The following is a 27,982-nucleotide window of genomic DNA, read 5'->3' as shown; positions in this document are numbered from 1 at the left end:
TTTGATATAAAATTAATATACATTTTGTGATTTTATTTGGGAATAAATAAATAAATAAATAAATATTAACAAAATAACCCCCTCCTTTCCCCCAGAACCAGGCACTCCCATACCCCCATTCTAACCCAATATCCCTCTGCTCCCCCAGAGCCAGGCACCCCCACCTAATGCCTCCTCCCGTCCCCCACAGCTAGGCACTCCCAGCCTCCCCTAACCGAATACCTGGGTCTCGGAGTCACCATTGCCCCTGCCACACATTTCTTCCTCAAGTGCGCTGGGGCGGTGTGAGCACAGCGGCCACCTGTGAGTGCCCAGCGCACAGCGGCCCGGCTGGCTGTGAGCGCGTGCTGGGTGCAGTGTGCAGAGTGGCCCTGACTGTGAGCAGTCGCTGTGGCACAGAGAGGCCTGGCTGGCTGTGATCTGCACTCGGCCACGTGCTCTGAGCGGCCAGCACTTTATTCCTTTATAAAAATGTACTGATGGGCCGCAAAATATTGATATGCCTGGTATAGACATAGCCTGAGGCTGTGTCTAGACTACATCCCTTTTCTCGAAAAAGAGATGTAATTTAAACACTTCGAAATTGCAAATGGGATTTAAATGCATAATGGCGGCCGCAGGTTTTTTTAAATGGGGCTTTTCAATAGAAAACCGGCAGTTTAGATGGGGATCTTTCGAAAATAAAACCCTTTTTCGAAAGATCCTATACTCCTCAAAAAAATTAGGTTTACAGGATCTTTCAAAAAAGGGTTTTATTTTCGAAAGATCCCCGTCTAAACTATCAAAGCCCCGTTTCGATAAAGCTGCTGCTGCCATTATGCAAATGAAGCATGGGAAATTTAAATCCGGGCTTTTTCGAAGTGTCTAATTTACATCCCTCTTTCGAGAAAAGGGATGTAGTCTAGACACAGCCTGAGTGCCTGGTAGTGCTCCTGGGTCCTCTTGACCAGGTGTCATTTTCCTGATTAAATGCTGGTATGCAGCCAAGTATGCCCTCCTTTGGTGTGTGCTTTCACATGCAGTCATATGCAGACTATAGCTCCCATGTGGGATGACAGGAGAGGAATCATGGGAATTGCTTTGACAGTCCTGAGATTCGAATGGTTTGCAGTAGGTGTTCCCACAACACAGTGAGAAATACCAGAATTGAGAAGCCGGATACTGGAACACTGTACCATGGGACATCTACCAAGAATGCTCTGCACGTCCTTTGAAAAAGCACAGTGATGTGCAGCCTCTGATTCTAAAGAGAAGTTCTGTTACAGCAGCATAACAAAGCGGTCTGCACCCACTGCTTTTGGAGTAGCTATACCTGATTGAGACTCAAAGGCAATCTGAAATAATGGAGCCAAGCCCTTGTATATAGCTGCAATGACGCTTCCCCTAGAGAGGATCATTGCATTGTGATTAGTGTTGAACGTGCACCAGAGAAGTCTGAGTCAGGAATGTCCTGGGCGAGGGAGGAGTGGGGCTAGCTTTCTGAAACCTTACTGATGGGAGGTGTCAACAGTGCTGGCAGCCTGGAGAGAGGGGCAATGTAAGAATGAGTCGTCCTACACGTTTCAGTCTGGAGTTTCCTAGAGCAGTGTTTCCCAATTTTATTTGGCCACAGAGCCCTTTTCCACTTAAAAGAATCTCAAGGAACCCCTAGAGTTGCCAGGGTAAAATCTTAAAAAAAAAAAAAAAAAAAAAGGACCCACCAGAATTGGTCAAGCAAAAAAATAAATAAAAAAATAAATAAAAAGCTGCGAAATAGACTCTGTCTCTTTAAGAGGGGGCAGGGGAGTGCCGCATTCTCACGGAACCCTTACTTTCACTTCGCGGAACCCCAGGGTTCTGCAGAGCACCAATTGGGAAGCACTGTCCTAGAGCAACTCCAAGGCAATTGACTAGCTATTTCTCACCTGTATAAATGAAACCGCCCTTCCTCTTTAGCATGTGTAAGGATGCAAGTTGAAAGCTGTCCTCAAATAATGGAGAGCAGATTTCTGAAGGTTGTCTAGATTGCTTGGTAAACTGGACACAAGCCAACAATAACTTTAATACAGTTATACATCTAGGAACAAATGGTAGATGTTTGGAGGGCAGGGGGGTGGAGTTGATCCTGAAGCAATGACATTGGAAAAAAATGTGGAGGTTGTGGTGGATAATCAACTAAAGGTGAGTTCCCAGTTTGATGCTGTCATCAAGATGGCTAACTTTGGGTGCATAAATAGTGGCATTGTGAGTAATTGTAAGTAGGGATGTTAAAATTTGTGTAGTTGTGTAATTGCTGGAATTTTTAGTGGTTACAAATTTACATGAAGGGGGGGGAGACAGGGCCGGATTAAGGAGGGGGGGTGCTAGCTGGGCAGCTGCCCAGGGCGCCAACCTATGGGGGGCGCCTGATGGCAGCTGCAATGGGTGCCACGTGGCACCCCTTAGAGCTGCCATCAGGTGACACACGCCCGATTGCAGCTGTAAGGTGTGCAGTGCGCTGGGGGGCGGGGCCGCGCATGCGCCATGCGCCCGCTGCCCGGGGCGCAGGAATGGCTCGAGCCAGCCCTGGGGGCAGGTGGGAGCCAGTGTTTACAGTAGGGATGTAAATGAGTAGTTGCATATACAATTACTGAGAAGCTGAGGCTTATCTGTTAATCTTCTCCACTATTCCCATCTCCCCTCCCTCCCCCCGCTCTTGCTGCCTCTGTAGCAGAGGCAAGGGGAGGGGGGAGCAAGAGCCTATACTGGTTTAAAAGCCGGTTCCCCCCCAGCACCAGCTCTGTGGTGCAGCCTCCCCCCCTAACCCCCACTGCTGCCTCTGAGGCAGCAGCAGGGGGCAGAGGCAGGAAAGGTGGCTGTGAAGCAGCCTCTGCCCACAGCAGGCCCAAGCTGCTCTGCCTCCCATGAAGCAACCTCTGTCTGCGGAGAGCCTGGGCCTGCCATAGTCAGAGGTTGGTCCCCGGCAGCAGCCCGTCAGCAGGGGGTCTGAGCTCCCCACAGACGGAGGCTGTAGCAGCCTCTGTCCATGGAGAGCTGGGGTCCCCTGCAGACAGGCTGCAGCCAAACCAGCCTCTGTCTATGGTGGGCCCAGGCTCTCCGCAGACAGACCCTCCCCACTCTCTGCCCACAGATAGCTCGGGCCACCACAGACAGAGGCTGTTTTGCAACAGCCTCTTCCTCCTCCCATTCCCCTCAGCAGCCTCTGTCTGTGGGGAGCTTGGACCCAACAAACAGGGGCTGCTGCCACCACCTCAGTATCAGAGGCAGCAGCGCAGGACGGCAGGCAGCTGGTCCACGAGGGGAGCTGGTTTTCTATGATACAGAGGCAGAAGTGTAGAGTGGCAGGAGGCTCCCTGGGAGTGGGGCCAGAGCACATGGGCTGCCAGCCCCACCCCCGGGGTTATAGAATAATCAAGTGTAACCCCCTTTTTCCTCCCCGGGTTACTGGGGAGCAGGTCACACTCACAGGTGTGCCTGGGCGCCTGATGTTTTAACCTAAAAGCGATCCTGAGCACCCCAGTGGTGATGGTGTTTAGTTGGGGAAAGCCCTATCCACCCCCTTGCTGCAGTCCCTTGCTGGCAATGAATGTAAAATGGCGGTGCCTCCACCTGGCTGGCCTTGTACACACACTGGTGTGCCTTGAGAGCCTCCAGGAACACAGTCATTCCAACATAAAACTGGATCTAATTCCAGAACAACTACAAATCATATACAGGCAGTCCCTGGGTTACATGGATCCGACTTACATCAGATCCCTACTTACAAACGGGGTGAGGCAACCCCGCACTAGCTGCTTCCCCCCAGCAGACCAGGGAGACACGAAGCTAGCACCCCCCCCCCAGCAGACCAGGGAGACGCGGAGCGGCTTTTCTCAGCAGACACCTCAGCTTGAGAATAAAGGACTGAGGGAAGTGAGGTGTGGGAGAATAAAACTGAGCTCTGGAGAAATGTTTGGCTAGAGTTTCCCCTACAATATGTACCAGTTCCGACTTACATGCAAATTCAACTTAAGAACAAACCTACAGTCCCTATCTTGTACGTAACCCGGGGACTGCCTGTACATCTAATAGAACACTTTAAAATAAACAACAGGGATTAACAGAATTAGAAATGAATAGCATTAACAAAACACATAACAATAATTGAAGCTTATGCAGCTACCATTTGTACTACCAGTGACCCCACCCCAGAGTGTGCACCCCCCTAGATTCAGCCCCAGACGCTTGCGTGGGCGCGCTGATGTTGCAGCTGTAGTGAGGATTTGGTCCAGGCTAAACAGCAGCTCTGTCCCAGGCAGCACTCTTCCAGCAAGGCCCAAACTTATTGCCTCGTGCTGGGCCTATAGGAAGCAGCCTGCTAACTCCCAGATCCAACAGGCATCCAGTAGCTGCACTCCAACAGCCCCTGCACTGGGTCAATGTCCTTGGCAGCAGCCTGGCTCCCCCTCTGGTTCCAAACTCCAAGGCAGAGTCCCAGACTGCGAGACCTCTTTCTTCAAGCACATGGAGAGAGCACCCCTCTCTCCCCCTAGAGTCCTCCCTGCCTGTTTTTTCCCAAGGGTTCATGGGAATTGTAGTCTGGATTGCAGCACACAGGGTCTTTTCAGAATAAAACAGAGGCCCCTTTAGTAAGGGGACTACACAAGTAACCGATAAGAATTCATGTGGTTATTCAACTATTCCATTACCTGCTATCTAACACTTCGGCTACGTCTACACTGGCATGATTTTCCGGAAATGCTTTTAACGGAAAAGTTTTCCGCTAAAAGCATTTTCGGAAAAGTGCGTCTAGATTGGCAGGACGCTTTTCCGCAAAAGTACTTTTTGTGGAAAAGCGTCCGTGCCAATCTAGACGCACTTTTCCGCAAAAAAGCCCCGATCGCCATTTTTGCGATCGGGGCTTTTTTGCGGAAAACAAATCTCTGCTGTCTACACTGGCCCTTTTGCGCAAAAGTTTTTCGGAAAAAGACTTTTGCCCGAACAGGAGCAGCATAGGATTTCCACAAAAGCACTGACAATCTGACATGAGATCGTCAGTGCTTTTGCGGAAATTCAAGCGGCCAGTGTAGACAGCTGGCAAGTTTTTCCGCAAAAGCAGATGATTTTGTGGAAAAACTTGCCAGTCTAGACACAGCCTTCTAGTTTGTGGGGAGCTGGCTTTTAAGCCGGTTCCCCACGAGCACTGGCTCCTGACTGTCTCCCCAACCCTGCTGCCTTTGAGGAGCATCAAGGGGGGTAGGGATGTAAGCAGCTGGTCCACTATCTGATAAGCATAAGCATGTAACCATTAAGAGTAACTGATAAGCCCAGGCTAAACGAGTACACACTAACCTCCCTGGGAGAAAGATTATTTTACTGTTGTATTAAGCACTGGTCTAGCCACTGGAATACTGTGTCCACGTCTGGTCTTAATTCAAGAAGGATGTTGATAAATTGCAGAGGACTCGGAGAACAGCCATGCAAACAGTTCAATGATTAGAGAACCTCCCTTATGGACTCAAGGAGCCCTGTCTTTTTAATTTAACAGAAAGAAGGTTATGGGAGTGACTTGATTAGATTTTGAAGCACCTACATGGGGAGCCAATATTTAATAATGGGCTCTTCAGTCTAGCAGAGAAATGTTTAACGTGACCCAATGGCTGGAAGTTGAAGCTAGACCAATTCAGACTGGAAATAGTAACTTTAACTGTGAGGGTAATTAACCATTGGAACAAATTTCCAAGGGTGATGGATGGATGAATACCCCACTGCTGGCAACTTAGAAATCATGTTGGATGATTTTTCTAAAGGGCTACGTCTACACTGGCCCCTCTTCCGGAAGGGGCATGTAAATTTCACTAGTCGTCGTAGGGAAATCCGCGGGGGATTTAAATATCCCCCGCGGCATTTAAATAAAAATGTCCGCTGCTTTTTTCCGGCTTTTAAAAAAGCCGGAAAGAGCGTCTAGACTGGCCCCGATCCTCCGGAAAAAGTGCCCTTCAAAGTAAGAATAAGAGCCTCCGGAAAAGGGCACTTTTTCCGGAGGATCGGGGCCAGTCTAGATGCTCTTTTCCGGCTTTTTTAAAAGCCGGAAAAAAGCGGCGGACATTTTTATTTAAATGCCGCGGGGGATATTTAAATCCCCCGCGGATTTCCCTACGACGACTAGTGAAATTTACATGCCCCTTCCGGAAGAGGGGCCAGTGTAGACGTAGCCAAGGATGTGTGCTCCAGGAAGTATTTTGAAGAAATTCTATGTCCTGGGTTATACACGAACCTCGCAGAACTTATTCTTCATCCCTTTTATAATTTTGACAGAATAATGCTGTTTGTTTTTTAAGCAATTTTATTGATTCTAACTATTCATTTTCAGGAGATGTTGGGGACTATTAGTCAATTATTGGTGCAGGAGTTAACCACAAACTATCTGCATCACATGTCAAAATAAAACTAGAATTTCTCGGTTAGCGCTTTTCTCTCTTTGCCTATCTTACTTTCATTAATAATTGAAGATATCTTTTCACTGGCTTGTGTAATCTTTCCAAACTTTGTTATACAGGAGAGACAGATGAATGAAATAGTCCTTTCTGGCCTTGCAGTCAATGAATCTGATGGCTTACCTTGATTATTCTGCCTCATCTGGTACAAGCTGAACCTCTCTAGTCCCGCACTTTGATTCAGCAACATCTGTGGTCCAGCATGATTTTCGTTAGCCGCACCCACGATTAGTGGACATCTGGCTAAATTTTCAATGGTCCCATACAGTTTGTTTACAGCCTTTAGTCCTGACTCTTTGTTCTGTGCTGTTGTATGCTAATATACCCCTAAATATCTTCAAAGAGCCCAGTAAGCAGTGGAAGTGCTGGTAATGCTACTAGACAATATTGACCTCCCGTGGATTGGCAAATTTTCCCAACCTGTAAAAGAATTAATGCTCTCCTGGAAAAATTACCTACTCTCCTAATCAACAGAGCAGTTTTAAAAGTAGCTTCATGTCTAAGGGCAGATAATTAAACATGGGGATTTTGTTGAGCTTGCAGCATAACTCAAAACTTGACACAATCCACTGCTCCTTATAACAATTGTTGGTGCTAATCTGTCAAATGTAAGACAAACCTGTAGCTTCTCAAATATGGTGATGAAGTTTAAGTAGGACAGGAAATCTGGGCAGACTACTTAGAAGGCTCAGCTCGAGAGAGAAGTCAGACCTCTTCCTAGAGAAGTCATATATCTGTGCCAGCATTCCCTGTAAGCTGTGCACTTGTGCAGCTGCCCAGAAGCGATTCAAATGCTGCCACAGCTAGGTTGTTTGTTTCTATTTGTGCTGCACATCTGCACGTGCCTCTGTGCACATAATGCATTTCACATGTGGATGGAAACGATGAGAGGGAACACTGATGTGTGCTGTGCTAAGTCTTGTGCTCATCAGTGCTCACAAACCTGCTTGTAGCATATGGTGCTTTTTCCCCATAGGAGCTGAGACGCCAGCAGATTGTGGTTAATGTGGCCTTTCGGAAGGCCTAGAAAGATGAACAGATCCTAAAAGGAAGGAACATTTCCTTCTCCTCCATGACAGAAGAGAGTCTTTCTCCAAAAGAAGAGAAAAAGAATGCAATGAGTACAGGGCACCGCTGTGCAAAAACCATGATAGCTGCTAGAGCAGGGGTGGGGAAGGGAAGGGAAGGGAAGGAGGTGCTATTCTTCAGTCAGGCCATATAGTGATCTCCAGAGAGATTGATTGGCCACCACCACCTGCCCACTGACTGAAGGCTTCTGCTGACTACTCCCTAGACAAAGGTTTTTGATATGTTCGCCAGGAAGACTTGGGAGCCCATTGACTCTGACGTTAAACCTGAGGCTGGCTTGTGCTAGCTGATTGGGCCCTCACAGCTCAGGCTAAGAAGCTGTTTTTAATTGCAGGGCAGATGTTCACAATAGGGATGTACAATTTTGATTAACTGGCTAATCAAATAGTCAATGCAAACTGCATCAACTATTTGATTAGTCAATAATGGCACCTCTGCCTTTGAAGTGTAGCAACGGCCTTGGGGCTGTTGCTACACTTCAAAGGCAAAAGCGCTGTGGGGAGCATAGGGCCAGCAGGGGACTCAAGCAGTCCCCTGCTGGCCCCATGCTCCCCGGGGCATTTCAAAGCAGCAATGCTGCATGGAGCCCGGGGACTCCACGTGGCGCTGCTGCTTTGAAACACCCTGTGTCATTACTGGATTTTGAGGGGAGCAGCCAGCTCGCTGCTGTACCCATGGGGGGGGGGGTGTTTGCCCCAAAAGTGGTTCAAAGGGGGCCATGTAAGGTGTCAAACGAAAGCTTGCCTTCTACTGACTCTGTATACGCTCTTCATATATCTGTATAATGTCTGTGTGTGGAATTATGAATATGTACTCTGTGTTAATACTGGAAGTTTCTCTGTATGGGATTGAGCAGTAGACGAAGAATGCTCAGCCTATGGACATGCTAATGAGCAAGTCTCCATGGAACAATAGCCCTCTATAGGCCAAGGACACACCTCAAGAATGGTGACTGATATCTAAGGGCTACCAGCAGGGAACACAGGGATAGGCCACAGGCCAGGTGACCTGCTGCAGTCAAGAAGAGACCAGGAAGGAGGTATAAAGATGCCATGTAGCAGCATCCATTTTGTATTCAGATGTGCTCCTGACCCCAGATGCGGCCTCGCAGGGAATCACAAGCCAGGAAGAACTGTGGACCCATCCTGACATAGGATGTACACCAAGGACTTTTAAGCCAGCAGTTATAACATCTCTGCTGAGAGCCTGCATCGAGAACTGGGAGATTCGATGCATGTAATGTATGATACTTTAACAACCTTACTCTCACGCTTTTCTTTCTCTTAGTAATAAACCTTTAGATTTTAGATTCTAAAAGACTGGCCGAGCGTTATCTTGTGGGTAAGATCCAGAGGGTAAATTGACCTGGGATCTGTGGCTGGTTTCTTGGAACTGGACAGAACTTGTTCAGGGACAGTGAGATTGGGTTCTAAAACCCTTCACCTGTGTATGAGGCCCGGGGCCATCTGGGGCACGGATATTGCTGGGGTGTTGGAGGGGTTTTGCTCGTGAGGCTTCCGGCTGGCCAGGCAGGCAGCTGAAGCGCTCTGTGGGACTGGTTTATGGCCTATTTGGGAAGGTCTCCAGTCTGGGGGCTATAGAGGACCCCGAATTTGAGCAATTCGCCCTGAGCAGACGCCCTCAGCTATGCCCAGACCCAGCCCGGTCCGTCACACCCCGTCTTTCCCCCTCTCCCCTGCTGCCTCTTTCTCATTCACATCCCTAGGTCCCAGAAGCCTGAGCCCATGGTGGGAGGATCCCAAAGTTCTGGCTGCAGCAAACTTCTGAACATCTGTGGTTACAACTCTTTAGCCAGAACCCTGCGAGCCTGAGTCACCTGGCACGAGCAGGCCCCATGGTGGTAAAATGGGCAGTGCAGTAATGTTGCTCCTCTAGAGACCGGTTCAAGTGCATTTGCTTCACAAGTGAGAAATGTATCCCCCACTGGTCTCAAGACGAGACTGACCCTTTCAAGGAAGAGAAAGGCCAGTCTTGAGGCTTGCCTACACTGCCATTTTATTGCGCTGTAATAGTCTCGCTCAGGGGTTTACAATACACTCCCACACTTACAGCGTTGTAAAGTGGCAGTGTAAACAGGCTCTCGGCACTGTTAGCTACTCCCCTTGTGAAGGTGGTTTACCTAAAGCTCTGGGAGGGATGCTATGACCCCACTGCCATGGCTGCACTTCCCACCACTCCCATTAGCCACAGATGACAATTGGTGGCCAACAAGACCCAATATCTGTGCAGGCGCAGCTAAATATAACAGGGGCATCCTGCCAGGTAAACCTGCAGACCTAAGGGCTGGAATTAGACACTGGAATGTTTCCCACTGGAATGTTTCCCACGAGGAGTGGGCAATCTTGCTATCTGAATCTGAACTATGGGAGGTGGTTCATCATGTTTCCCAGTGAGTGAAAGAAGCCAACTTACTGAACAACCCAGAGGTGCCATTTCCTGTCTCTGTCTCCAACAGGAGAATGCCTTCCAGACAGAGGAACCCACCTCTAAATCAGATTATTGAAGCAGGGATTATTCCCGAACTGGTGGAATTCTTGAGCCGTAATCATAGAATCATAGAATAATAGGACTGGAAGGGACCTCAAGAGGTCATCGAGTCCAGCCCCCCGCCCTCAAGGCAGGACCAAGCTCCGTCTACACCATCCCTGACAGATGTCTATCTAACCTGTTCTTAAATATCTCCAGAGAGGGAGATTCCACCACCTCCCTTGGCAATTTATTCCAATATTTGACCACCCTGACAGTTAGGAATTTTTTCCTAATGTCCAATCTAAACCTCCCCTGCTGCACTTTAAGCCCATTACTCCTTGTCCTGTCCTCAGAAACCAAGAGGAACAAATTTTCTCCTTCCTCCTTGTGACACCCTTTTAGATATTTGAAAACCGCTATCATGTCCCCTCTTAATCTTCTTTTTTCCAAACTAAACAACATGATAACATTCACTTGCAGTTCGAAGCTGCATGGGCGCTGACTAACATTGTTTCTGGCACTTCGGACCACACGAGAATTGTTGTGGAGGCAGGTGCTGTCCCAGCCTTCATTGCCCTCATGTCTTCTTCGCACATGCATATCAGCGAACGGTCTGTGTGGGCGCCGGTAACATCGCAGGTAAGATGCCCTTTCTAGCTTTCACAAATTGACGATGTGCAAGAGCCCCCATTTGGGTCACCTCCAGATTTTGCTTGGCAATAATCTCCTTCCTTCTAGCTGTAATGGGAATTGGATATGCAGATAGCTCACAATAAGGCCTGAGATAAAGACCAAAAAAATCCATCTACTCAACCTTGTTGTGGTGTAGGCATACAGATACTAGCCAACAACTCTAACACCTTACATTCATTTTATAATGAATACAGAGTACTCAGACTCATTTTTTCCCCGTGCCTCCTAAGAGCATGGTTTTGATTTTTTTTCCCCTTAAAATTCAGTTTTAGTGCTAGGGAGAAAACTGGCCACCAGAATCATCACCCATTTGAAAACAAGCAATGCTCTATGGCACTAAGTTTGCCTACCAAATATAAGCCACCTTATCACCTACTGTCAACTGCATCAGGAAGGAGTCTGGCTGCTAGATAAGACAACTGTAACAAACCATTTTTCTCCTCACCACATAGATAATGGCCCCATGGACAGAAACAAAAAACAGGACTATGTAGCTCTTTAAAGACTAACAAGATGGTTTATTAGGTGATGAGCTTTCGTGGGCCAGACCCTCTTCCTCAGATCAAATAGCGGAAGAAAATTGTCACAACCACATATACCAAAGGATACAATAAAAAAAATGAACACATATGAAAAGGACAAATCAAATTTCAGAACAGAAGGGAGATGGGGGGGGGAGGTAAATGTCTGTGAGCTAATGATATTAGAGGTGATAATTGGGGAAGCTATCTTTGTAATGGGTAAGATAATTAGCGTCTTTATTCAAACTTAGGTGTAAAGTGTCGAATTTAAGCATGAATGACAGTTCAGAGGATTCTCTTTCAAGTGTAGTCTTAAAAGGCCTTTGAAGCAGGATGCAGGTAATCAAGTCATTGAGACAATGTCCTTTCTGGTTGAAATGGCAAGAAACTGTTTTTTCTTTGTGATCCTGTCTAATATCTGTACAGAGACTCCCTTATCCACAACAATGTGATTCCTCCTCTGTTGGCTCTGGTGACACCTTCTACTCCCATAAGTATTCAAACTCCCTGAATTAGTGGCTGTTTATCACTCCACTAATAGCTGAACTGTGATTTCTAATCACTTGTAACAAAGCCAAATGTTAACCAGTTTGTGTCAAAGGTCAGATGGGCTCTTTGTGGGATAAAACTATTGGGGAAGAGGGGCAGGAAAAGGATATCTTGTCCTGTACTATGATTGGCTAACTGAAAGCTCCCACTGGATAGAAATATCTAACAACTTTCACCTGTCGGATGCTTATTTGACTGTCTGGAAGCACCAAGCTGAACCTAGATCTAAGGAGCTTTTCTAGTCTGGGTCGTCTTTTTAAACCTCTCCACTTGGCCAACACTCTATCTAGTTCTGACAGTTACTCACCACTGAAAGTGGAGAGATGAATTCTTGACTCAGTCCCCAAAGGAAAGGACAATGTAGCACATCAGTGCCCTACAGATATCCTGCCCTAGGCCTCATGCACGTCACTAGGCCCAGCCCAACATCACCATTTTCCACAGAGCATCTTGGCCTTTGTCTACAGTTGGATATGTAAAGTGCAGTTGTGGCAGTGTGGTCATGGCACCAGCTGCTCTAAGTAAACCACCTCCTCCAGGGGAGTAGCTAGCCGCACCAGGAGTGCAGCTCCCGGCACTGTAGCCTGGCTTGCAGTGCTGTTAAAGCGCCAATGTAACTTGCTGCCTTGGACTTGCTCTCCCTCCCCACCTGAAAGGCCTGCTATTAACTGTCCTCCCTTCTTACCTCTTCTCCCTCTCTCCTTGCCTTAAACGTCACAAGAATATGTCACTGGTTTTGTAGGATTCCTTACATTATCTTTGCTGTTCCCCTCTAACTCCTGAGGAAATCTCAAAGGGATAGCCGTGTTAGTCTGTAACTTTAAAAACGAGTAGTCCTGTGGCACCTTAGGGGAGGGGAACCTTTTTTGGGTTGGGGAGGGGGGGTCACTGACCCACAGAAAAATCAGTTGGGGGGGCATAAACAAGTGAGAAGCCATAAAAACCACAAAACCCCTCGCTGATGTGGTCACTTAGGCTACTTCTAGACTGCAAGCTTCTTTCAGAAGAAGTTTTTCTGGAAGAGATCTTCCAAAAATACTTTTTTCAAAAGAGTGTCCACAGAACAAAAGCGCAACGAAAAAGCAATCTGCTTTTTTGAAAGATAGTGTCCAATTAATGTGGACACTATCTTGCATTTCAGTTGTGATTATTGTGGATGGAGTGGCCACCAGGGCACCTGTGCTTTTTCCTGGAGGCCTCTTCTTTTGAGAAAACACTCTCTTCCGTGTCCACATATGCCTTTTTCCAGAAAAGGTGTTTTTTTTTTTGGAAAAAGGCTTCTTCCTTGTAGAAAGAGGTTTACCGCTGTCAGAAAAATCCCTCTGTTCTTTCGACTTTGTCAAAAGAATGCAATAGCAGTGTGGATGTAAGTGTAGTTTTTCTGGAAAAACTCTGCAGTGTAGACATATCCTTACTGAGGAGACAAACACTTCTCACATTCCCCTCACACACTAGAGCCCCACAGTAGGGCAGTGTGGGGTCTAGAGCACCAGCTGGGCTCCCCAATGCTGAGGAGTGCCCTGAGCCTTGGGCTGGATCCAGGCAAGCTGGGGTCCACATCTGTATAGAATCATAAGCTTTCGTGGGTAAAACCCACTTCATCAGATGTGTTGGAGTTAAAATACAGACTCCAAGATGTATATACCTGAGGAAATGATATTAAATAGGGCAAATGCACCATTTCTAGTGCTTCCTTCCCCTGGCCTTGGCTTTGCAAGCATTCAGTCCTGTATGAGAACATCCATGTGACGGACCCGGCGGGGTCCGCACTAGAGGAGGGAGCGGGACTCCCCCCCCCTCTGGAGAAACCGCGCGCCGCAAGCGGCGCGCCGACCGGCATCGCAGCCCCAGAGTTGGGGCCGCGGCAAGCCCAACCCAGGGCACCCCGCCGGGAGCGGGGGAGGGGGCGGGCCGCGCGGAAGCAGCCAGCCCGCCCGCCTCGGCTGGCGGCGTTAAACAGGGCACGGACCCACGCTGGGGAAAGGGCGGGGGCGGCGGCGGCGCACGGACAGGGCGGAACGCCCGGACGTCACTCCCCGGCGCCCATAAAGATGGCGGCCGGGCAGACGGGAGAGGGGGCAGGAGCGAGGAGGCAGCGACCCTGGCTTCCAGGGGCACCAAGGGCTCGGCCCCCGGGGCGACCAAGAAGGAAGGAGTCAGCAGCTGGCGACTCGCGCTGGGACGCACCCGGAGACTTCGGCGCGGTGAGTGCACCCCAATCAGCCCCATCGCCAGGGCGGACAAGCAGGGAGTGGAAGGAGCCCGAGGCAGGGCCCTTTTGGCGCCCGTGGGCGGAGGAGTCGGGGGCTGCCGCCCCATCCGCCGTGGAGGGCGACGCGTAGACGCCAACTCCACTTAGGGCCTCGGGCTGGGACCCGGTGGTGAGGGCGGGCCCGGGTCCCCCACTCCCCCACCCTTCCTACAACCCTCAAGAGCCGGAAGCAAGGCAGGCGGTGCCCGCCGCAGAAGCTGGCCCGGGTCAGGTCCCCAACCCCCACCCCCAGAGACACCACGGACACCCCCCCCCCCCCCGGCTGGAGAAGGGGGCCTGAACTCGGGGTTCGCTGAACCCTCTCGGCCATCCCTGGTCGAGAGGTGATCGCACCCCTTTCCTGGGCGGCCCTGTCAACAAGCCCAGGGGGCTGGGGACAAGGAGAATAAAGAAGGCGGTGGGTCCGCGGAGCCCCGCCCCCGGCTATACGCCGAGCCGAAAAGAGGGGGCGCGAGGTGCTCGCACCCGTAAATCCGTCACACTGGTGGAGAATGTGGGTATCTGTTAACTAGTATCGCCCACAGACGAACGAGGTCGAGAGCATCGGGCTATCCCCGATTCAGAAGACGCGGGGGAACCGGAAGAAGCGATGGAACCCCGCCAATTCCTGGAGTGGTTCGAAGGGAACCAACGATTGCAGAACCAGGCTCAGCAGGAACAACAGACTCAGTTGATCCAACAGCTGACAAGCCAGTTCCAAGAGCACCAGCGGCAACTAGTTCAGGAACTCGCCGCTCAGCAAAACCAGTGGCGACAAACCGTAGAGAGAAGATGGGGGGCAACGGGGGGAGGACCCAATGGGGCGGGAGAAGGACCCAACCTACCCCTGCGGCTCAGCAAGTTGGGCCCACAGGATGACCCCGAAGCCTTCCTCACAACCTTTGAACGAGTGGCAACAGCGGCCCGCTGGCCGCCGGAACAATGGGCCACCCTGCTGGCCCCCTACTTGAGCGGGCCCGCCCAACTGGCCTACCGCAGCCTGGCGGTCACCGATGCCTTGAGCTACTACAAGGTCCGAGAGGCAATATTAGACCAGCTGGGACACTCACCGGAGACCTGCCGGCAGCGGTTCCGGCAGGAGGGGTTCAAGGCGGGAGACAGACCGCGGGCAGTGGCCCAGCGCCTGCGGGAATGGGCCAATCGGTGGCTGGAGCCCGAACAGAAGACGGGCCTACAAGTCACCGAGATGATTGTAATGGAACAATTCATACACATCTTACCCCGAGAAGGGCAGCGATGGGTCCGGCGGAACCGACCCACGACCCTACAGGAGGCCGTGAACCTAATGGAGGCACACCTCCTAGCGGAGCAAGAGGAGGGAGGCGTCAGACGAGAGGCGTTACCCGGCTCGAAGGTAGGGGGGCCCCGGATCGGGGGGAAGCCCATAGGGAAAGAACCGGCCCCGGAGCCACGCCGTGCGCGGGACCATATCCCCCGCCTAGCCCCGGTGTGGTCGCACCCGCCCCCGGAGAGAACTAGCGGGGAGGAGCCGCCGGAGAAGGTGCCAAGAGAGGCCCGGGCCGGGACCCGCGGCCCCTGCTTTCAGTGCGGACAGATGGGCCACTTTAAGCGAGAATGCACCTTAATGGACTGTACGCTGAACCAAGGGGAGGGAGCCAGCCCGGCAGGGGACCAGGCCGACGAGGGAAACCGAGTCGTGCGAGACATGATGGTGGAAGGGCAGCCGGTCAGAGCCCTGGTGGACTCTGGGTCATCGGTAACGCTCGTCCGGGCTGACCTCATCCCCCCCCAACGGCCGGAAGGGGAGCCAGTCTGGATGAGATGTGTCCACGGGGACACCCACGCCTACCCCACCGTCCAGGTCCACCTGAGTGGGGGTGGGCAGGACCGGCTGTGGCGGGTGGGGAAGGCCCAGACCTTGCCATACCCCCTCCTCATAGGACGAGACTGGCCCGGGTTTGGAGCCTTGCTTCAGGGCCCGGTTGTCCCCATGGGCCGGGGGGGAGCCACGGAACCCCGGGGGTTGTGCCGCGACGAGGGACTCCGCGGCAAGGCCGCCTGCTTGGAGATAGAGGCAGCCCCAGACTTCATGACGGAGCAGAGGATGGACCCCACCCTACAAAATGCCTGGGACCAAGCCGGGGTGCCGGAGGATCCAGAACAAGGCCCGGAGGGGCCGCAGCAAGGACCCCGATTCCAGGTATGGGAGGACCGCTTATACCGGGTTTCAGAGGGAAAAAGGGGGGAAATGCAAAAACAGCTGGTAGTTCCCACCCGATTCCGCCGGGAAGTACTGGAACTGGGGCATGCGAACCCCTGGGCGGGCCACCTCGGACGCGAGAAAACGTTAGAACGGGTCTTACAGCGATTCTACTGGCCGGGGGTCTTTCGGGCGGTGCAGGATTTTTGCGCATCGTGCCCCGAGTGCCAGAGGACTGCCCCCGCGCGGGTGCCGAAGGCCCCCCTGGTGCCCCTCCCCGTAGTAGGGACTCCGTTCGAGCGGGTGGCCATGGACTTGGTGGGACCCTTGGAGCCATCAGGGAGGGGGCACCGTTTTATTATGGTAGTAATAGACTACGCCACCCGATACCCGGAGGCAGTCCCACTGAGAAATACAAAGGCCCCGACCCTGGCCCGGGAACTCTTGCGGATTTTTTCCCGAGTGGGGCTGCCACAGGCGATCCTCACGGATCAAGGACCTAACGTCACCTCCCGGCTGATGAAAGAGCTGTGCGCACTGCTGAAGATCAAACGACTGCAAACATCAGTCTACCACCCGCAGACGGACGGTTTAGTAGAGCGTTTTAACCAGACGCTCAAAGGTATGCTGCGGCGGTTCGCGCAAGAAGACCCTCGGGGCTGGGACCTAATGCTCCCGAGCCTCCTATTTGCGGTGCGGGAGGTCCCCCAGGCGTCGACCGGCTTCTCTCCGTTCGAGTTGCTATACGGCCGGCGGCCCCGTGGGATCCTCGATCTCCTGAGGGAGGGCTGGGAGCAACCGACGGGGTCAGGGCGGGGGACGGTCCATTACATCACCCAACTGAGGGAGAAGTTAAGCCGGTTGGGCGAATACGCCCGGTTAAACCTCGAGAACAGCCAGAGGCGCCAAGTAAAATATTACGATGCCCACGCCCGCCAGCGGGTTTTTCACCCGGGGGACCGAGTCATGCTGCTCCTCCCCACAACAGAATCCAAACTGCTAGCGCAGTGGCAGGGACCCTTCGAAGTGGTTAAGAGAGTGGGGGAGGTGGATTATGAAGTGCGACTAACCGGCCGCCGGCAAGGAACGCAGCTCTTCCACGTCAACCTGCTAAAGAAATGGATACCCCGAGAGGCCCTGCTAATCGCACCCCCCTCCGAAGGAGAGGACCTGGGGCCCTGGGGGGGGGCAGGAAGGCGAAAAGACCGAGCTCTCGTGGGATCCGGAGCTGACACCTCCCCAACAGGGACAGCTGAAAGAAATGCTCCGGGGACACCAAGCGACCCTGACGACCAGGCCGGGCTGTACGATGCTGGGGCTACACCGGATTATAACCGAAGAAGGCCGGACGGTGCGGGAGCCCATACGCCCTCTACCCCGAAAAATGTGGGATACGGTCAAACAGGAGCTGCAGCAGATGAGACAGTGGGGGGTGATCGAGGAATCGACCAGCGAATGGCGCAGCCCCATCGTCTTGGTCCCCAAACCCGACGGCGCCACCCGATTTTGTATAGACTTCAGAAAGGTAAACTCCGTGTCCCGGTTCGACGCTTACCCGATGCCGAGGGTGGACGAACTGTTGGAGCGACTCGGGCAGGCGGCCTACATAACAACCCTAGATTTGTCAAAGGGCTACTGGCAGATCCCCCTGGACCCCGCGGCACGGGAAAAGACAGCCTTCTCGACACCATTCGGATTGTTCCAGTTTCGGACCATGCCTTTCGGTCTCCACGGGGCGGCAGCGACATTCCAAAGGGTGATGGACCGGGTACTGACACCCCACCAGGAATACGCTGCCGCATACATCGACGACATTGTCATCTATAGTCCCACATGGGGAGAACACTTAAAGCACGTCGATGCTGTACTGACAGCCCTGGGTAAGGCGGGCCTCACGGCCAACCCCCGTAAATGCCACTTCGCCCAACGGGAGGTTTCTTACCTGGGGTATGCAGTAGGACGGGGGAAGTTGAAACCAATTTACAGCAAGGTTCAAGCCCTGAAAGACTACCCCATCCCAACAACCAAAAAACAGATCCGCCAGTTCCTGGGACTGGCCGGGTACTATCGGCGGTTTGTGCCCCAATTCGCCTCGCTGGCAGCCCCATTAACGGAACTGATAAGGAATACAGAACCGACCAGGGTGAGGTGGAACCCACAGGCAGAGCTCGCTTTCCGGGCCTTAAAAGACAAACTAGCCTCCGCCCCAGTGCTGAGGCAGCCAAACTTTGACAAACCATTTATCCTTTATACAGATGCCTCGGAGGTGGGACTCGGGGCGGTACTAGCCCAAGAGGAACAAGGCGCGGACCAGCCGGTCCTCTACCTCAGTCGAAAACTGCTGCCACGAGAGAGGGCATACGCCACGATAGAGAAAGAGGCACTTGCGGTGAAATGGGCGATTGACACTTTACGGTATTATTTGTGGGGGAATAAATTTAAGTTGGTGACTGATCACGCACCCTTGGTTTGGTTGAACTCTATGAAAGAGACGAACGCCCGTATAATGCGGTGGTACCTGGCCTTGCAGCCGTACTGTTTTGAGGTGGTGCATCGGCCGGGGGCGACCCACCAGAACGCAGACTTTTTTTCCCGAATCGGGGAACAGTCTCCACCCGGGGCGCGCCTCTCCAAGGGGGGGAGGTGTGTGACGGACCCGGCGGGGTCCGCACTAGAGGAGGGAGCGGGACTCCCCCCCCCCTCTGGAGAAACCGCGCGCCGCAAGCGGCGCGCCGACCGGCATCGCAGCCCCAGAGTTGGGGCCGCGGCAAGCCCAACCCAGGGCACCCCGCCGGGAGCGGGGGAGGGGGCGGGCCGCGCGGAAGCAGCCAGCCCGCCCGCCTCGGCGGGCGGCGTTAAACAGGGCACGGACCCACGCTGGGGAAAGGGCGGGGGCGGCGGCGGCGCACGGACAGGGCGGAACGCCCGGACGTCACTCCCCGGCGCCCATAAAGATGGCGGCCGGGCAGACGGGAGAGGGGGCAGGAGCGAGGAGGCAGCGACCCTGGCTTCCAGGGGCACCAAGGGCTCGGCCCCCGGGGCGACCAAGAAGGAAGGAGTCAGCAGCTGGCGACTCGCGCTGGGACGCACCCGGAGACTTCGGCGCGGTGAGTGCACCCCAATCAGCCCCATCGCCAGGGCGGACAAGCAGGGAGTGGAAGGAGCCCGAGGCAGGGCCCTTTTGGCGCCCGTGGGCGGAGGAGTCGGGGGCTGCCGCCCCATCCGCCGTGGAGGGCGACGCGTAGACGCCAACTCCACTTAGGGCCTCGGGCTGGGACCCGGTGGTGAGGGCGGGCCCGGGTCCCCCACTCCCCCACCCTTCCTACAACCCTCAAGAGCCGGAAGCAAGGCAGGCGGTGCCCGCCGCAGAAGCTGGCCCGGGTCAGGTCCCCAACCCCCACCCCCAGAGACACCACGGACACCCCCCCCCCCCCGGCTGGAGAAGGGGGCCTGAACTCGGGGTTCGCTGAACCCTCTCGGCCATCCCTGGTCGAGAGGTGATCGCACCCCTTTCCTGGGCGGCCCTGTCAACAAGCCCAGGGGGCTGGGGACAAGGAGAATAAAGAAGGCGGTGGGTCCGCGGAGCCCCGCCCCCGGCTATACGCCGAGCCGAAAAGAGGGGGCGCGAGGTGCTCGCACCCGTAAATCCGTCACAATCCACCCTTGTGGTTTCAGGTTGGTTTCCTGTGAAATATCACGTGGACGCTGTCAAACCTCTGCAGGAACAAGAACCCATATCCTCCCCTGGAGGCTGTGAAGGAGATCCTGCCAGTGCTCGTTCGCCTCCTGCAAAACAAAGATAAGGACAGCCTCTCTGATGCCCGCTGGGCTGTGTCCTACCGGTCTGATGGGTCCAATGATCACATCCAGGTGGTGGGGGAGACTGGGATTCTCGCAAGGCTGGTAAAACTCATGGCCAGTCCAGAGCTAAGTGTTATGGTAGGTAAAGCACTTAGCCTACGGCAAGGCACACTCACGTTCTTTTATGCACCTCACTCCTCTGTGATGGCACAACTCAGTGCTATTGACGAAAACCTAAAAAACAAGCCTCCTGCCTTCTAGGACTGGAATCAGAAGCACGCTGGAGGCAGGAGAGAACCAAATGTATCCTTGTCCACAATGAAAGGATCATCTTGCGCCCTAGACTGCAAAAGTAGCTTTGCTACTGCTCCAAGTCAACCCTCTTATGTCGTGCAACCATAAAAGTGTAGTAAGCCAGCTTCCCTGGAAAGCAGGAGTTGTCTAACTTTTAAGACCCCAGAGTTGTGCACTAATGAAGTTCTGGCTACGGGGTCAGCAACATGTAGGGTTGCCAGATGGCTGAAACAAAAATACCAACACCCTCTCCCCCAAAATAAAACCACTGGGAAAAAAATTTGTTGAGAGAAGAAAAACAGGGGAAAGGGGAGGACACCGGACATGCTTCATGGATGGGGTGAGGGACCGGCCAGGAAGGGAGCGGTGCTGGCTGGGAAGTGGGGGAGGCCTGGAAAATGGGGGGGCCAACGGGAAGCAGGGCTGGTCATGGTCTCCTGTCTGGCTGCTGAGCCAGTCCAGAGGAACAGAGATGTTGAGGTTTTTTGTATTTCTGAAATCTGACAAATTGCACTTTCTGGGTTTGTACGACACGCTTTGGAAGCCTCCTTCCAAACTGCTGTTGTGAATGTCTTTGACGGGATCTGTCCTCATCTCAAACCAACAAAACTATGCTTAAGGGAAAGAAAATGCAGTCCACCTCGCTCGGAGGGGTGTCATTTTGTTCTGAACTCAGTTATACTCAGAAGGCTTTGTAAGATGACCCTCTACGCTAGGGGTGGGACTAAGCAGGCTGCTGGACACTTTACCTGCACATCCACTGGTCAGCCACTCAGAGCTCTTCTTGGTCACAGTTCACTGTTCCCAGCCAGTGGGAACTGCAGGGAGCAGTAGCCTGGCCCTCAGCACTTCTGCAACTCCCATTGGCCAGGAACAGCTAACGGCAGCCAACGGCAGCTCCAAGCAGCCATGCCTGCAGATATGCAGGTAAATAAAGTGTCTGGCGGCCTGCCAGGGGCTAACCATGGTGAACCATGTCCAGCCTGTAGGCTGCTTATGGCCCACTTCTGTTCTAAGCAGCGGGGTGTTAAAGCAAACTTTGTGCCACATGATATTTTCAGGTAAGCCTGGATGTGGCTGAAAGATTCTTAGCTTTAAAATAAGTTATTTAAAGAGCTTCCATTTCATAGTCAAAACAACCAGATCCTGCCAGAAGGGAACTAAGGGTTTTCTTTCCTGGCTGACCTAAGCATCTGCCAAAGGACTCTGTTCTAAAACAGGCCTCAATTGCTGATTGCCTAAAATTAGGCCCTAAAAAGTAGAAACTGAATTAAGATTTGACCTTGGCCGAAATAGCGACTGCAGACACACTATGGCTCAAGGTAGTCAGCACATCTACACCACTGGCTGGCTCTAGTGGTACAGATGAGGGCTCATGCTCATATTTCCTTATAGGGTTGCCAGGTGTCCGGTATTCACCTGGACAGTCCGGTAAAAAAATTCAGAGAATACCGGACACCTAAAATGTCTGGAATTTTCTGATTTTTTCCCCAGCCAGGACGCAAAAATGCCGAGCACCTGGCACCCCTACAAACACTCAGAGCCTGGCCCCCCCAGCTCCCAACATCCCCAGCCCCCCGATCCCAGCCCCCATGCTTACCTGGTTCCGCAAGGCTGCCGGCACAAAATGGCTGCTGACCAAGGGCTTTCTCTCGGTCTTAGTGCTCAACCGCTCCCCATAGCCTATCCCTGCACTCACTCTTAAAGGGGACATGGGGTATGTCTACACTACCCCCCTAGTTCGAACTAGGGGGGTAATGTATGCATACCGAACTTGCTAATGAAGCCCAGGATTTGAATTTCCCGGGCTTCATTAGCATAAAGCCGGCGCCGCCATTTTTAAAAGCCGGCTAGTGCGAACCCCGTGCCGCGCGGCTACACGCGGCACGGACTAGATAGTTCGGATTAGGCTTCTAATCCGAACTATCTGTACGCCTCGTGGAAGCCTAATCCGAACTATCTAGTCCGTGCCGCGTGTAGCCGCACTGCACGGGGTTCGCACTAGCCGGCTTTTAAAAATGGCGGCGCCGGCTTTATGCTAATGAAGCCCGGGAAATTCAAATCCGGGGCTTCATTAGCAAGTTCGGTATGCATACATTACCCCCCTAGTTCGAACTAGGGGGGTAGTGTAGACATACCCATGCTGTTTTATTTAAAAATTTTTGTTTGTTTGTTTTTTGCGTAATAAGTCTTGGAGTCCTTTTTTTATTTTTGCTCAACAACTTTGGTCTCCTCCCCCCCCTTTTATTTTTCCTTCAACACAATTTTTTCCCAGTGTTTTTTTGGGGGGGAGGGTTGGTATTTTTGTTTCAATCATCTGGCAACCCTACTTAGTAATGGCAACTGAATTTAGGCCATGTTAATGGAGGTTGCATTTCCATTGGAAGATCAGGAGGAAAGTCTTGTATTAAGCTCTTTAGTATTTTCATTTTGGCTGAATTCCATGCAGGCAGAGCATGAGGTGTACAGGCTAGGGTGAGAATATACTTCACTGTACACAGCTTTAAAACTGGCTTCATGAGCCAATCTAACTTGTACCTAGACAGGCTGTCATTGCTAGAAGTCCAAGATACGTTCCAAAAAATTTGGACTTATAGCAAAACAACTTAAACTGGGGATTCCCGCCTCCCACCCCCATGGCTGACATGCATTTGCACACATTTTTTTTTGGGGGGGGGGGAGTTGCATGATTTAAGAGTGGAGAATGGGAGGACTTACTATGCATCAGTTCCTACAAGCATCAACGACTTTGATGTGGAATGGATGTATAGCGGGGCAACTTATAGAAGGGATGACTTATATCATAAAGATACTTAGCTTGATTAAAGATAAGTTCATACCAAGGCTGCTTTTCACAGATCTCTCTACATAGCAATTATGCATTTCATTATGTGCAGCCTGAAGGCATTACCTATTTCACTAAGGCTGTGTCTAGACTGCAGGCTTCTTTTGGAAGAGCGTCCACACTGCAAAAGCACATCAAAAAAGCGATCTGCTTTTTCGAAAGATAGCATCCACTCTGAATGGACGCTCTCTTGCATTTCAGCTGTGATTACTATGAATGGAGTGGCCACCCGGGCACCTGTGCTTTTTCCTCTTTCCTTTTCTTTCGAAAGAACTCCCTCTTCCCCGTCCACACATGCCTTTTTGCGAAAGAGCTCTTTTGGAAAAACGCTTCTTCCTCGTAGAAAGAGGATTACCAATGCTGGAAAAACCTGTATTTTCTTTTGGAAGAATGTGACTACATTGTGGACGGCATTGACGTTTTTTTGGAAAAACGGCCGTTTTTTCTGAAAAAAACTCTGTAGTGTAGACACTCCCTAAGTCTTATCTTCTCTTAACATGAACTTTACTATTTCTTTCTTGCTAGTCTGAGAAGCAGCTGCATAAAAGAGGCTCCTTGACTGTATAAAGTGACTCAGAGTAAGGCTTCTTCCTAAGGGTACATCTACACAGCAACATTATTTCAGAATAACTAGCATTATTTTGAAATAACTTAGTCCGCGTCTACACAGCAGATAGTTATTTCGAAATGATGTCGAAACACTGTCAAGCTGGAGGACTTCTTTCTCCGACCCATGTAACCCTCATTGTATGAATAAGGGAAGTCAGAGGAAGAGTGCTCGATTTCAAAATAAGTGCTGCGTAGATGGTCCCAATTTCGAAATAAGCTATTTCAAAATAAGCTACGCAATTGACGTAGCTCAATTTGCATAGCTTATTTTGAGTTAAACCCTACTGTATAGATGCACCCTAAGTCACAAATTCTTTAAACTGTTACTCTGCTCAGAGTGTGAGCTGCCTGACTAGGATCCCTCTGTCAGAGGGGAGCTGGGACAATTAAGATCTCTTCCCTAATTATCACCTTGAATTAAACATCATCTTGCTATAGCAACCAATTTCTGAAGCCTTTGTTCTCCTCATAGTAATGCCACAATGCAGATGTCTGATCAGTCTCTAAACCAGTGCTACTCGGAGTGGCCTACACATTACCTGCTTGCTAGTAACAGTATAGCTATTGAAACGACATTAAATGTTTTCTAATACTGCTTTTAGCAGTGACTAGCTGCTGCAGAGGAGGGTGAGAGTTTTGCGGGGTCCAGAGCAGCACAGTTTCATGGGGCCCCTCTCACCGGGCATCTCCTCTCTCACCTGTGTTGCGTGGCGTTTCAGCACGCCGCGCATGCGCTCCTCCACCATGCGGCGCGCGGTCCTAGGGAATTTAAAGTGTGGTATCACGCCAGGCCAGTCTGCCCCTGAGCACAGGGCCTGGGACAGCCGCCCCACTCGCCCTGCCCTACATCCGCCACTGAGCTGCTGGAACATTATATAGACCACTTCCCTCTGGCAAATAGATGGATAAAGCAGTCCACTGGACTGTCTGACAGGGGTGGGGAACCTAAACCCCAGGGTCTGGGATGTGGCTTCCCTGGATCTGGCTCCTGAGACGCAGGGATCCCTTCTGGCATTGGGGTGCGGGGTCTGTTTGGGTGCTGCAGCCCCCCTACTATCCTACTGTGATCCTGGAGCACAAATCTACTAGCCTGGGCACACTCCCCTCCCTCAGGGCTCTTTTTTGGGCCAGGAGCCTATATCCGTGAGGGTTTGGTTTGGTTTTTGCTTCTCCCTTGTGTGTGGCCCTTGACTGATTTTTCTGTGGGTCAGCAGCCCCTGACCCAAAAAAGTTCCCCGCCTCTGGTCTATGACCTGGCCCACCTCTCTGAAGTCCATTTCAAACAATGTCTCCTCTTCAAGGATGACCTGTAGGTTTCCGCATTCCTACCCTCTCGATGGTTTCACACCGCACAAGGAGCTGCAGTTAGTGGTACAAGAGGTGCCCTCAATTGTTTGAGGGCGATAGAGCTCTCGATCCTTCACAGAACTTCATTCCAGGGCTGGCATGAGTCTCTAACAAGAAGGCGGCACTGTTCAGGGGATGCAAATGAACTTTATCCTTCAAAAGAACAGCCCACTTCAGGAGTGAAAAGCTGAGGCCATAACGGGCCCTAGCTGTGGCTGCAGACTTCAGTTAGGAGGTGCCTGATGCTTTGATGCTTCTGCTCCCTGTTTATCTCCCATCAAGTAGATTCTGCCTCAGGCCCTGAGGTGGTGGTGAAAAAGGAACAGGCTGGGCAGAGGGCATCTGAACCTTGCTATTTGCAGACACTTCCTGTGTCTAATTATTAGACTGCCTGTGGTGTCCACATGAAAAATACATCACAGCTCCTTCCTCCTACGCACTCTCTCCTAATTAAACACTTGCTTAGAGACCCTCTTGCAAAGCTGGTCTAGGAGCCTGTCTGAAAGAACCTGCCTATTCATTCCTATGTGCTGTGTCCCATCACTTAATGCCCTTGGCCTCCTTTTACAGTGAAATCTTTGTTATCTGGCTCTCTGTTAACTCGAAAACTTTGTTAACCAGCATTGCCCCCAGCCACAAGACTGTCACATCTTCAGGCGCACAGGCCTGGCTTGGTTTATCATGATTGGCTTAATATTTTTTTATTTAAGAAGTACTAATCATCTTTAACTCAAAATAGAAATGTGAGACCAACTGCCTCACACTACAAAACGACCAATATTAAAAACTTGAGTTTTACTATTATTGTCCATGGGTTTTTCCTAGGTTGATGGGCCCCTCAGATAACCGGAATTTTTAGATAACTGGAACGCCCTAATCCCCGAGCGTGCTGGATAACACAGGTTTTACTGTAGTAGAAAGCAAGTTTGGTTTAGGTGGCCCCACAGCTAAGCCTGAGAAATGCTTCTCCAGCTTAGTTGCTGGGCTAAGTAACCTCCAGCTAACTCATTGGCTGTAACCCAGAACAGTTATCAATAAAACCCTTGCTCGTTAACTCGAGTTTAGGTACAAAATGCGACTATCTCCATCCTGGGGCCGAGGGTTTGCCACAACCTGCTCAAGCTACTGCAATAATGAGGGAAAGGAGGCTGCTGCAACCTCACTGTTGAGGCTATTGCTTCCATCTTAAAGCTAGGGCCTGTTGCCAGGGGAACTTGCACTGCCCCTATATAACGCACAAGGGACATTTAAGTATTGCAGGAGACACCCAAACCAGAACTGGACCGAGTTGGAGGGCAGATGAATACACAGGTGATGAATTGGCTTGACGTAGAGCTACACATACAACTGAGACTCCAAAACAGGTGTGCAGGAGTGATCTTTTGCCAGGGTCTGACAAAAATTAAGCCTTGGATCACTCACTCATGCTTGGTGTAAATAGCTATATAGCAGGGCTGGGCAATAATTTTTGCTGGGGGGGAGCACTTTGTGAATTTTGGTACGTGGTCACGGGCCAGCAGTGGGGCATCAGGAGGAAAGGGTTGGAGCTAGAGGCTAGCCACCCCCAGCATTGTCTGGCTGGGACACTTTGAATTAGAAAAGCACCAAAGGGCTTGCAGCTCCTGGCCCCTGCTGCTACTGCATTTCCTGGCAGCCACCTGAGGTTGCTGAGGCTATTTAAAGGGCTCACACCTCCTGATTGCTGGCTACCCCAGCAGGGGCAAGAGCTGCAAGCCTTTTAAATAGCCACGGCAATCACAGGCGGCTGACAGGCAATGCAGTAGCAGCGGGGCTGGGAACCATGAGCCCATTAAATTGCTGGTCTATAAAAAGCTGTGGCTCCCGGCTTCACTGCTACCATGTTGCCTGGAAGCTGCCTGGGGTTGTGGTGGCTGATTAAAAGTCTTGCAGCTCTGATTAAAAGGCTCGCCAGCAACCAGGAGCTGCAAGCCCTTTAAATAAGGTCCTGCTGCCGGAGGAACTCAGGGAAATTCTGTGGCACTGGCAGCAGGACATAAATAGTAAGCAGCCAGATGCAATCCGTTAGCCGGATCAAAGTTAGGTGGGCCGAATCCCGCCCAGCCCTGCTATGTGGGGAGAAATGCATAAAGTGTTCTTGGAGATATAAATTCCACCTGATCTCTCCCCTCTCAAAAATCTACCATAACTTATGATTCCATGCCTCATTCAGGTGTCCCTTTGACTGACACACACACACACACACACAGAGCCTCATTCTTCTTTAGGCATTTGCATCCCATGTTGCACTGTACAGGCAGTCCCCGGGTTACGTGGGTCGGATCCCTACATACGAACGGGGCTTTCCTCGCCGCGGAGGACGCGGGTGGCGGGACCGCTCAGATGCGCTGCGGTCCCGCCGCCCACGTCCTCTGCGGCGAGAAAAGCTGCTCCGCGTCTTCCTGCTCTGCTGCGGGGGGGGGGAGGCGCAGATAGTGTGCCCCCCCCCCAGCAGACCAGGCTTTTCTTGCCGCGGAGGACGCGGGCGGTCCCGCCGCCCGTGTCCTCCGCGGCTTTGCTCCGCATCTCCCTGGTCTGCTGGGGGGCCCTCCACAGCAGAGCAGGGAGACGCGGAGCGGCTTTTCTCGCCGCGGAGGACGTGGGCGGTGGGACCGCAGCGCATCTGAGCGGTCCCGCCACCCACGTCCTCCGCGGCGAGAAAAGCCCCGTTCGTATGTAGGGATCCGACCCACATAACCCGGGGACTGCCTGTACACTGCAACATGGGATGCAAATGCCTAAAGAAGAATGAGGCTCTGTGTGTGTGTGTGTGTGTATGTGTGTGTGTGTATGTGTGTGTCAGTCAAAGGGACACCTGAATGAGGCATGGTGCGCCCC

At 51.9% G+C, this 27,982-nt stretch overlaps 1 protein-coding gene across 1 annotated transcript; it reads left to right on the top strand.

Annotated features, from left to right (window-relative positions):
- The first annotated feature begins 2,112 nt into the window (after positions 1–2,112).
- Positions 2,113–20,292, top strand: KPNA7 (karyopherin subunit alpha 7). The gene is given in 8 exon segments (XM_075899529.1): positions 2,113–2,223; positions 7,432–7,569; positions 7,728–7,755; positions 9,960–10,109; positions 10,495–10,656; positions 10,659–10,683; positions 11,666–11,737; positions 19,905–20,292. Coding segments are annotated over 8 exon segments (1,074 nt in total).
- The last annotated feature ends 7,690 nt before the right edge of the window (positions 20,293–27,982 follow it).

The sequence above is a fragment of the Pelodiscus sinensis genome, chromosome 16 (genome assembly GCF_049634645.1).
Source record: "Pelodiscus sinensis isolate JC-2024 chromosome 16, ASM4963464v1, whole genome shotgun sequence".
NCBI classification, from domain to species: domain Eukaryota; kingdom Metazoa; phylum Chordata; order Testudines; family Trionychidae; genus Pelodiscus; species Pelodiscus sinensis.
The sequence above is the reverse complement of the archived record's forward strand: the minus strand, read 5'-3'. Positions and strand labels throughout refer to the sequence as shown.